The sequence below is a fragment of the Podarcis erhardii genome (assembly GCF_964252035.2).
Source record: "Podarcis erhardii genome assembly, chromosome: 6".
NCBI lineage: Eukaryota > Metazoa > Chordata > Lepidosauria > Squamata > Lacertidae > Podarcis > Podarcis erhardii.
Window position 1 is genome coordinate 1,712,101 of NC_138510.1, and position 12,049 is coordinate 1,724,149.

Sequence of the window (12,049 nt, forward strand, 5' to 3'; positions counted from 1 at the left end):
GCAAGGGGTTGGACTAGATTACCCTCTGGGTCCCTTCCAACCCTATGATCTCTCAGCCAATCTCTCTTTAGATTTCCACTGGATTTCCACTACGCAGCCACCCCAAGGCTTTGTGAGAAAGAAGTCATTTTGCCAGTTCCTGGCTGTGCCCCTGCCTGGGAACTGAGGAGACCATAAATCTGCAAAACACCCTCCTCCATCCCCATGAGACCAAACTTTTCCCTGGGCAGCAGCTGATGCCAAATCCCTGCCCTGTCCTTCTCCCTCTCTGGAACATTTCAGCCTCTCTCCCAATCCCCTCCCTGAAGCTCCATTGTTCAGGGCTGGGCTGGGCTTCTTGCCTGAAGTAACCTGCCGTCCTGGTGAGGTCAGAGTATAATAAGGTGCTTCTGCCTGAGCCGTGGAGAGAACTCACTCCTGGGTCCACCATGCACCATCCTTCCAGCCTCTTCCTCCTGGCCGGGACCCTTCTGCTCTTGCAGCAGCTCCCTCTTGCACCTGCCAAGCTCATTGTGGGTGAGTGGAGCCTCCCCTTTCCCTTCAGCGCTCTCTTCTTTTTAAACCAGCCCTTCCAAGTGTCCCCCAATGCTCAGGGGTGACCCTGTTAACCTGCCTTGTCTCTCCTCATCATTAGCCTGGCCTTTTCTCCCAACACGTTTTTGATTTTACCAACCAGCTATGTTAATGAGTCCATTTTTATCCTTTGTTGCAGTGCCCCTAAAAGGCATGGGGCTCATAGGTCAGTGCCTACTCTGCCTATTTGGTCATCTGGCACAGCTTTCCTTGGATTGTGGCCACCAGCCTTCCTTCCCCTTTTGCAGCAGGGGGGAAAGAAAGGTTAATGTTATGCTAGTCTGCAACAACAGAGGTCTGGTGTCCAGATGAAGGGAAGGAAAAGTACCACCCTTTTCTGCCTTGGTTGGACCCCCACCTACAGCACTGTGCCCAGTTCTGGGTGCCACAATTTAAGAAGGAAGTGGACAAGGTGGAACAGGTGCAACTGAGATGATCAAGGGTCTGCAAACCAAGTTGAGGGAGCTGGGTATGATTAGCCTGGAGAAGCGGAGACTGACAAGTGATCCCAGAGCAACCTTCAAATAGCTGAAGGGATGCCAGATGGAAGATGGAGCAGGCTTCAGAGGGCAGGATCCGAACCAATGGTGACAAGAAAGGAGATTCCTAAACATTAAGAAGAACTTTCTGAGAGTAAGAGATGTTTGACAGTGGGACGGACAACCTCAAAGGTGGTGGGCTTCAACTTTTGCCTGGTCAAAAATGAGCCACACACTGGCCTTAGGAGCACAGGAAGCTGCTCTGCCTGTCAGTCCATGGAATCATAGACTTGTAGAGTTGGAAGGGACCCCGAGGGTCATCCAATCCAACCCCCTGCAGTGCAGGAATCTCAGCTAAAACATCCATGACAGATGGCCATCCAACCTCTGCTTAATAACCTCCTCCCAAGGGAGACCACACCACTGTCAAACAGCTCTTGCTCTCAGCAAGTTCTTCCTGATGTTTCGTCAGAATCTCCTTTCTACACCACCCTGAGTGGCCAGTGCCTTTCTAGGGTGTCAGGCAGCTAATTGTCCAATATTTCATTGAGACATGTTGTTGCATTGTGAAATACCCAGAAGTCTCTGGTGACAGCAGACCAACTACAATTCTGGTGGCATTTGAGTCTGTTGAGGTGGCCAAGTGAAAAGGGAGGCAGGGCCTGCTCCTGCACCTCCAACCCTGAAGGAGAAAAGGGGGCTTCAGCGGGCGACACAGGCTACACAACTCTTTAAGACGCAACTTAAAGTACCCAGGCTCCTGCGCTTCTGACTTCCTCCAAGAACCTCATTGCCTGTGTCTCCCTGCAGCTTCATCAGGGGGCTTGATCCTCACTGGGACAGAATGCCACCAAAGCCTGTTTTTGAATGGCAGGTAGGGTGGTGCTACCTGCTGGGCTTTTGTGGTAAGACAGGAGAAATACTTTCAGCCCAATCTGAGAATCATAGAATTGTAGAGTTGGAAGGAATCCCAAGGGGCTTCCAGTCACAGCTGTCAACTTTTCCCTTTTCTTGCGAGGAATCCTATTCAGAATAAGGGAATTTCCCTTTAAAAAAGGGAAACGTTGGCAGCTATGCTTCCAGTCCATCTCCCTGCAGTGCAGGAATCACAGCTAAATAATTCCTGACCAGTGACCATCCAACCCCTTTTTGAAAACCTCCCCCCCAAAAAGCCTTCTTAGAAAGTCCAGTCCACTGCTCAACAGTTCTTACTGTCAGAAAGTTTTTCCTAACGTTTAGGCAGACCCTCTTTCCTTGTCGTCTGAATCCATGGCTTCAGGTCCTCCCCTCTGCTGCAGGAGAAAGCAAGCTGTGCTTGTGGGGCTGCCTTCAGAGGACTTTGCAAGTCTATTGCTAGCCTTGTTCCTCCAACATCAGAAGTTCTGGGATCTAAATTCTGTATATTGTTTTCGATTCTGTTGCGTCTCTTCTCATCCCGCAGATATCTGCAGACTTCCTCCTCAGAGAGGCAACTGTCTGGCCCTGTTCATTCGCTGGTACTACAACCCGAGGGTCGGGAGGTGCCTGGTTTTTGTTTATGGGGGCTGCTTAGGGAATGCCAACAACTTCCACAGTCGCAGCGCCTGTGAACGCCGGTGCATACGCCCAGGTAAGACCCCGAGACAAACGCTCAGGTGGAGGCGGAGGGAGGAGCCAAAGATTTTCAGCCAAAATCATTGGAATAAGTGGAGCTGTGAGAATAAGAGGGTTGGGCCAAGAAGAGAGGTCCTCGTGCAGATCAGGAATGGGTAAAGAAACAGGAAGCAGAGAGCAGGAATATTTGGGGGGATGTAGAAAGTGGGGTCCCCAAGGATTGGCACTGGGACCTGAACTTGCTGACGTGTTCATAAATGGCCTAGAATTAGTGGGGAGCAGTGAGTTTGCTGACGGTACTTTCAGGGTTAAGAAGCGATTGTGAAGAGCTCCAGAAGAACCTCTCCAAACTGAGTGAATGGGAGGTAAAATGGCAAATGCAATTCAGTGTAAACAAGAGTCAAGTGATTCACATTTAAGACCACTCCAAAATTGCAGTTGCACATAGGTGTTCCAAATAACTCAGTTAAGGTCTTGACTCATTGGGCAGCAGCTACAAAAATGGCAGATTCCATCCTAGGGATCACTAGGAAATGAATTGGAAATAACATTTTAAATATCATGATGCTGTTCATTGTGGCTTCTGTCCAAAAACAGAGGTATTTACTTGCAAGTAAAGAAAGTAAGTTTGTAGCACAGCGGTCAAACAATACAAACTCAGCAGCTAGGAAAGAGCAGAAAGAACAGAGGAAATGCAAGAATAAACCCAACAGGTTTCTCCTCCTCCCCCACCAAGCTTTAAGCAGAGGTGGAGAAGGCTCAGCTTCTCATGAGAAATCCCTGCTCCTGTGAGCCTTCCTAACCTGGAGGCAAGCTCTTTCCCGGGGGGCAGGGGAGTCTCCTTCCTATTCTCTATGTGTCATCTCTCCCTGAGAGGAAGCCCTTCTTACATTCTGGAAATTAAAGACTCAGGAATGCCAGGAAGGTCAACAGCAAGGTCACTCCATGCTGGCTGCAAAAGTCTCTGGCCCAGAGAGAGAGAGAGAGAGAATGGCCACACACTGCATGGGGTGGAAAGAAAATGACAGCAGGGAAAGTCACTGAAGCCAGCAAGTGCTCTGAGACGTTTTGGGTGACTTATCGTAAATCAGCCCACATAGTTTGCTTGTTAGGAAGGGCTTGTAATTTCCCAGGAGGTCATACCAGCGAAGGAGTCAGCCTGCCCCGTGTTCTCTTCCAGCAACAACTCTTCCAGTCAAGCCTGGCACATGTCCTGCTCGGGTTGAAGGTGAGGTGATGTGTGGCCAGTTCTGCTCCACGGATGCCAGCTGCCCAGGGAACGAGCGCTGCTGCCGGACCATCTGTGGGCGACAGTGCCGGCTCCCTTCTGAAGGTAAGGGCAAAGGGAGGTTGCCGTTCTGGTTTTGGGGACCCTCGGACAGGAGATGCCAGGAGAGAAGAAGACCAGCACTCAACTCAATTCTGCCCCAAAGGCGCCCTTGGCAACCCATCTCCATGGACCCTCTCATCTTGTGCCAGGGATGGGGAAAGTGCGGCCTTTAGGATGTTCCTGTGCTCTAGCTCCCGGCATCCTCTGCAGCCAGCATGGCCAATGGTCAGGGATGGGGGAAGTGGAGTCTAAAAACATCTGGAGGGTTAGAGTTGTCCTCCGCGGCTGGAGGCAGAAATATTTCTGAATCCCAGTGGCTAGAAACCACAAGAGGGGAGAGGGATCTTGTGCAGGTTGGCATCTTGTTGGCCACTGTGAAAGCAGAAGGCTGCTCTGATCCAGCAGCTTCCTCTTGTATGTTCTTAGTGTCATCAAGGCACATCAGCCACATGTGATCTGCCCAAAGGTTCTCCGTGGCCTTTGCAGAATCGCCTTCTGCCTTCCCACCTGTTGCTCCCCCTTCCTCCCCAGCCATCCCCGGATACTGCCCAAGGACACAACGCCGGCTGGACCGCCCCTGCTTGACCAGCTGCTCAACTGACTTGGACTGTGGCTTCGGTCTCCACATCCCAAGGAGGAAGTGCTGCAGATACGGATGCCACCAGCTGTGTGTAAAGGCTGAGGAAGGTACGGCTTTTCTAGCAAGGACAAAGAACAGCTGGGCGATGCGTGGGAACCCAATCAGAATGAAAAGAAAAAGTGTTTGGGTGCCACTCCCTGACTCTCCACTCCCATGGGTGCCAATGGGAATTGGGGGGGGGGGTATCATTCAGTTTGCATTTAAAGGGAAAACAACCTAATTCACACTTGCTGAACTAAGACACCAACCGAAATGCAGCTCTCTGTTAATGTTAACAATTGTCTGGATTTTGTGATGCAATTCTGCAACAGAAAATTCCTTACCGAAAGGAGAAGGGTGTAAAACAGTACAGTGGTACCTCTAGTTGTGGATGCGATCCATTCTGGGGTGCCGTTTGCACCCAGAAAAGTCCACAACTAAAGCGGCACTTCTGCGCTAGCGTGGAGTGCGATAGAGCGCTTCTGCACATGTGTGACGCATGCAGAATGCTTCTGAGCATGCACGAAGTGTACAGAATGCTTCTGCACGTGCGGCATGGCAAAACCCAAAAGTATACACTTCCGGGTTTGCCGCATTCACAATCTGAAAATCCGCAACGTGAAACAAACGCAACAAGATGTATGACTGTAGTAGAAATAATGTACCAAACTGCACTGTATCAGGGGAAATTTGTTGCAAACATTGGCAGCATTGCATACTCCAGTTTTCATAAACTGTTGTGCAAAGTGATAGGGAAATGGAGAGAATGTTCAGGGTAAAGGAGAAATAAGTTTGGAAAAGAGAAAGCCCACCCTGACAGATTGCTCCATCCTTCAGTATCAAGATGTGTTATGGTTAAGGGCAGGGAAGAAACGAGATTCAGCTCACACTTAAAATCAAGCCCGTTTCCTTCATGCTTTCCAAAACAATATGCAAACTGAAACACAGCCATCCTTCAAAATTCACACAGCTCCGAATTTTGCAATACAGTTCTCCAACCACAGAATGTGAACAAAAATGCATATGACAGGGTAAAGTGTGCATTAAAAAGGCATATGCTTGTGAAAACAGCATACATAAAATGTGTTGTATTAAGGAAAATTTTCTTTGCAAAAGTGTGTATATTAAGCATTCCAGGCCTGAGATGTGTGTGAGAGAGAGGGGACTACATTTCCACCACCCTGATTTCAGAACCCTTATTCTTGCAAAAATACTAGGCCTTGTGTTTGTGGCTCTGAAAGCCCATTGAGATCATCAGGAGGAAGAGAGTCTGTCCTGGCAGCTGGTGGGAGGAAGGAGCAGAGCCTGTTACGGAGAGACTCAGACCCTCCATCGGGCTTTCTCAGCAAAAGTATGGCTGGTTGTAGAGCCTCCTTGGTCAGGGGCAGTGTGCTTCTGCATACCAGCTGCTGGAAACGGAGGGCTGTTGCCTTCAGGCCCTGCTTGTGGGCTTCTCCAATGGGGCATCTGGTTGGGCACCATGAGAACAGGAAGCTGGACTAGATGGGCTGTTGGCCTGATCCTACCACAGAGTTCCTCCTATGTTCTTGACTAGGCTCATGTCTCACTGGGCACCAACATAGCTTCTCCTTGTAGAATCATGCAACTGTAGAGTTGGACACCCATCTAGTCCACCCACCCCCCTGTGATCCAGGAAGCACAGCTAAGCTACCGTATTTTTCGCTCCATAAGACACTCCTTTTTCCTCCTAAAAAGTAAGGAGAAATGTCTGTGCGTCTTTTGGAGTGAATGTGTGGTCGATCGCTGGCTCCCTTTCCGGCTCCTTGCCCAGGCCTCTATTGTTGAATGTTCTGCAGACGGAGGCTGTTTGTCCCCCCAGCGACATGGGACTGGCTGATTAGAGTATCTGTCTGGAAACTGTAGAAATGGCTCCCTTTCCTTTCCTAAAGAAGCTGCAGAAATGTGAATTGAACCCCATAAAAACAGGATTTTTTTCCCTTTGCAAAGTAAGCTCAACGACTTTGAGCTGATCCGCAAAAAACAGGGCTTTTCCCCTTTCCTTGTCTAAAAGCTAGCCGCGTCTTATGTCAGGTGTGTCTTGTGGAGCGAAAAATACAGTAGTTCTCTTCTCCAACTCTTTTCTTCCAGAGCACCCTGGCGTGTGTCCCAAAAGGGAACTGGTGTACACCTTTGTGCCCTGCAATGATACCTGTAAAGATGACCGAGACTGCCCCCTCAAACAGAAGTGCTGCTTCACTGGGTGCAGCCTGGGCTGCCTGGACTCAGGTACTGGCAAAGCCACACCCCTTTCCTCACACCTTTTCCTCTTGGGGTACCCGGGCAGTAGCACACAGCTAGTCAGCCCACACCCCAAACCTTCCCTTCTTCTTCCTACAGTCCGTAGTGACCGGTGCCAGTTGCCTCCTGATGGTGGACCGTGCTACGGCTACATGCCACGATACTACTACAGCCCGTCGCAGAAGAGGTGCCTGCGGTTCATCTACGGCGGCTGCAGGGGCAACAGCAACAGGTTCAAAACCAAGAAGGCATGTGAGAAGGCCTGCGGGGAAATCAGCCCAGGTACAGCGCATGCCTTTCGTGCACTGCCCAAACCTCCTTGAAAGGGAGTCACAGCCCACATGTCAGAGGAACACAATTGTGCTCAAAGAGGCTTCTTAAAAGGGCAGGTCCACATAATGCATTCTAAGCATCTCTTCAATGCACATTTAAAGCATGTGACTTCCCCCACAGAATCCTGGGAACTGTAGTTTGTTAAGAGGACTGGAAAAGATAGCTCTGTGAAGGAAAGCTGAAGTTCCCAGGATGTGCATTGAGTTTGCTTTTAGGAATATTATTTATTTGTCTTGCCAAAGCCACTGCAAAACAAAATACATAAAACAGAATGAAATACATTAAACAGAACCGTGTAAACACTGCACAGCTAAAATATTTATTAAAATCAGGCGTTCTGTCAGATAAGGGTCTGCTCCCCTGAAGAATTTAACTTACCATTCCCCCAAATTATTGTCCTTAAAATTGCAGATCTAAGGGCAAAATGAGCCTCTTTTTCAGAGGTATTGGGGGGCCTGTCCTCCAATAAAATCCGATACCCAATCAATGGCTCAACTATGAGATTTAAACCTTTGAACAAGGTTGCTCTTCAGTCTTCATAGATTGAGCAAACCAGGAAGTTGTAGGGTAAATCTTCAGCCACATGACCAAACTCTCCATTCAGAAGGAATCTGGTGATATTGTCCTTCAACTACGGCAGTGTGTGGGGGGCTGGAAGTGTGGGGCTGTAAAGGCTTTCTCCATTTGACAATTTAGCCTGCATAACTTTCTCCCGCCCTTCTGTTCAGGTCCAGTTCCTGTTCTTGCGTGTGTACTTACTCTTTATTACTGCTGTTATTTATTACATTTTTATACTGCCCTGTATCCGCAATTTCAAGGCAGCTCATAACATAAAACCACAATATAAAAACACAAAATAGATAATAAAAATAAAAGCAAGAACAACCCGACTCCCCAACACATTGTAAAAGGTCATAGGATGTCAATCAACCAAAGGCCTGGTTAAAGAGGAATGTTTTTGCCGGGTCCCTAAAGGTGTATAATGAAGACGCCAGGCAAACTTCCCTGGGGGTAGCATTCCACAGATGGGGGGCCACTGCAGAGAAGGCCCCGTTCTCGTGTTGCCACCCTATGGACCTCTTGAGAAGGAGGCACACGAAGGAGGGCCTCAGAAGATGATCTCAGGGTCTGAGTAGGTTCATGTGGGGAGAGGCAGCCTTTTGCCTCCCATTGATGTATGAGTTATTTCTATATGGTGCTAATGCTTTTGCTCTCTTGTTTTTTTATGGGCAGAGAGGGGTGTTTTATGTCGACTTTATATTCTGCATTCATTTGCTATACAATTGTGTGTGTGTGTGTGTATCCACCACCACTTTTTCTACTTCCACCCCAGAGGTTTGCGAGCTGCCCAGTGAGACTGGCCCATGTCGCGCTTACTCAGAATTCTTCTACTACAATTCAACTCTTTCCTCCTGCAAGAAGTTTGTTTATGGCGGTTGCAAAGGGAATGACAATCGGTTTTACACGAGACTGGAGTGCAAAATGGTCTGCGGAACTTCAAGTAAACCAGGTGAAAAAGAAAGAGGATCTGTTCTTCAGGGATGGGACTGGCTTGGGAAACGGACAGGAGACGGGGTCTCCATCATCTGCCCTGCTGGCCACGGACTCTTGTGTGCCAGTTCAAGGCGAGAGTCTCCTTCCTGCCCTTTAACTCTCTCTCTTTCCTTTTCACAGCAAACTCCACCACAACATCTGATTGAGCCATTCATTGACATAGTCCCTTGTCTGCACGATTCTCCAAACTGACCCCTCAAAGTCGGAGGAAGAGACACCAGCCTGGTACCCTGCCCTGGGGCCCTCGCCTCCCTCCCACCTCCACCTTCAGGGAGGCTGGTGGGGTCAACTCTGCTCTCCAAAAATAAAGACATGAGATGTTCAGCTGCATCCTCTGAATCTGGTTCTTGAGTTAACATAAAAGTCTGGCCGCTGGATCAGACCAAAGGCTTACATAAGAACATAATGTAACAGCATAAGGTGAATTGGCTGGATCAGGCCAATGGGGGCCCCTCTAGTCCAGCGTCCAACCAGATGCCCTAATGGGAAATCAGCAAGCAGGATTCAAGCACAAGAGCAAGGAGGGGAGAGAATTCAGATTCAGAAGCACCCCTGCCTCTGGTTAAGGAAAGCATAGCTCTTGGGGCTTGTAGCCATCAATAGCCTTCTCCCCCTCCAGGAATTTATCCAATATAATAATAATAATAATAATAATAATAATAATAATAATAATAATAATTTTATTTATACCCCACCCCAGCCAAGACTGGGCTCAGGGTGGCTAATACCAGATATAAAACAATTGATTAAAATACAACTTAAAAAACAAGATTAAAATACAACATTAAAACATTAAAATGAATCATAGAATCATAGAGTTGGAAGAGCCCACAAGGGCCATCGAGTCCAACCCCCTGCCAAGCAGGAAACACCATCAGAGCACTCCTGACATATGGTTGTCAAGCCTCTGCTTAAAGACCTCCAAAGAAGGAGACTCCACCACACTCCTTGGCAGCGAATTCCACTGTCGAACAGCTCTTACTGTCAGGAAGTTCCTCCTAATGTTTAGGTGGAATCTTCTTTCTTGTAGTTTGGATCCATTGCTCCGTGTCCGCTTCTCTGGAGCAGCAGAAAACTGCTGCTCCGCGCAGGGAAAGTAGGTGTAGACTTGGCGTGTAGAGCTTTTGTGCTGGAAGAAGTTTAAGAAACGCCCACTGACGGATTCTGCTAGCGACTGAACAGCCACGAAGTGAAGGGCTGTCCAGGCAGGAAAGGTTTGACCAGGCTAACTAGCCAGGCAGGGTAGCAACTTACGCCCAAGCAACCCCCATACATTCATTACAGCTTCCTATTAGACTCATTGCATTATTATTTCTACAGTTTTTTGACACACAGTTCCAAGTTATTGCATTTCTTTCTTTGTTTTTGTCAGATATTAAAAAAACCTTATATTTGTTGTTCTACAATGATCATTCTATTTCTATTTCTAGAATAGAATAGACAAAAGCAGCACTTGGAATTGTTCCCAGAAACTAATCGGCAGCCGATACAGTCAGGCCAGGATCAGTGCAATACAGACATACCTCAGAAGTCAAACGGAATCCGTTCCGGAAGTCCATTTGTCTTCCAAAAAGTTCAGAAACCAAGGCACAGCTTCCAATTGGTTTCCGATTACGCAGGTGTGCCGGAAACAATAGCGGAAGCCGTGCCGGACATTCAGCTTCCCAAAAAACTTCGGAAACCGAAACACTCACTTCCGGTTTTCGGTCATTCGGGAGCTGGAACGTTTGACTCCCAAGGTGTTGGGGAACCAGATACGACCAGATATGCTCAAACCACCTTGACCGAGTGAGCAAGCTTGCCGCCGAATTTTGCACCAGCTGAAGTTTCCGAACCATATTGAGGCAATTGGGTAAGACCAACTCCACCCTCCTCAGCCCCCCACATTCCAGTGATACACACCAGCTCAACCTCCTCATCTACATGGATCATGGATGAGGGAGGCCTTACTCTGAGCCAATTTAGCACTCAGCATTCAGCAGCCTCTTGGGACATGGGTGGCGCTGTCGGTTAAACCACAGAGCCTAGGACTTGCCGATCAGAAGGTCAGCGGTTCGAATCCCCGCGACGGAGTGAGCTCCCGTTGCAGGTCCCAGCTCCTGCTAACCTAGCAGTTTGAAAGCACATCAGAATGCAAGTAGATAAATAGGTACCACTTCAGCAGGAAGGTAAACAGCATTTCCGTGTGCTGCTCTGGTTCGCCAGAAGCAGCTTAGTCATGCTGACCACATGACCTGGGAGCTGTACGCCGGCTCCCTCGGCCAGTAAAGGGAGATGAGCACCACAACCCCGGAGTCAGCCACAACTGGACCTTATGGCCGGGGGGCCCTTTATTCAGCACCCACAGACCTGATAGGATAACTGACTGATAGGACAACTGCAATTCCCCAGGTTGAGGTGAGCATGTTCCAGAGGTCAAGCTTTTTCTCAACCTAGATCCCAGGATGTATTAACTGCTGGGGGCAGCTCTGCAGGTCAGATGCTCAGCACCTGGGCTGCAAAAGAAATCCGCCCCTGGACTTTTGCCTCTGATTGCCCAGGTTCATTGTGTGGAGACTCAGTCTCTAGTTATCACTGCATGGCAACAATTGCCCTCCCTCCATCTTCAGGGAGGTTGCTGGGATCGTCTTCACTCTCCAGGATAATAATAATAATAATAATAATAATAATAATAATTTTATTTATACCCCGCCCTCCCCAGCCAAGACCGGGCTCAGGGTGGCTGACAACCGACATAAAACAAATTGATTAAGATACAACTTAAAAACAAGATTAAAAGACAACATTAAAATGCAGCCTCATTTCAGTAGGAACTCAAATCAAAAACTTTGTGGGGATGAAAATGTCAAGTTTTCACCAAGGCTAACTATCTAGACTGGTCCTACGTGGGCCAGAAAAAAGCCAGAGAAGTCCCCAAATAGGAGTTCCATCACAGAAGGAGAAAGGAAAAAGGAAAAAGGGGAAGGGGATCAAGTTGATTCCAAGCCAAAGGCCAGATAGAACAACTCTGTCTTACAGGCCCTGCAGAAAGAAATCAGATCCTGAGTCCAGTTCTTGAAGCTGCCTGCCTCTGCAGCCTATCCAAAGCCCGCCTTTTCCTGCTGACCCTCCCCACATCAGAAAAGCAAGCAGCCCACCCCCTCTCCCCACGTAGCAGGGCAGTGTAAAGGGGTCCTTGGTCCTGGTATGAATTGTGAGGGAAGAGGCAAGTGCTCTTTATTTCCAAGGTGGCACCCAATGCAGGCCTGCAGCAGGGCAACTTCCAGTCTGGAGTGGTGCCAGCATCATGGTGCCCTCTTCTCTGACCCT

At 48.6% G+C, this 12,049-nt stretch overlaps 1 protein-coding gene across 1 annotated transcript; it reads left to right on the forward strand.

Annotated features, from left to right (window-relative positions):
- Positions 1–410: 410 nt before the first annotated feature.
- LOC309345013 (actinia tenebrosa protease inhibitors-like) lies at positions 411–9,062 on the forward strand. The gene is made up of 8 exons (XM_081868023.1): positions 411–516; positions 2,494–2,661; positions 3,826–3,978; positions 4,507–4,662; positions 6,704–6,841; positions 6,953–7,135; positions 8,520–8,696; positions 8,861–9,062. The coding sequence occupies exons 1-8, from the start codon at positions 429–431 to the stop codon at positions 8,884–8,886; spliced, it is 1,089 nt and encodes a 362-aa protein (XP_081724149.1). The 5' UTR covers positions 411–428; the 3' UTR covers positions 8,887–9,062.
- Positions 9,063–12,049: the final 2,987 nt, after the last annotated feature.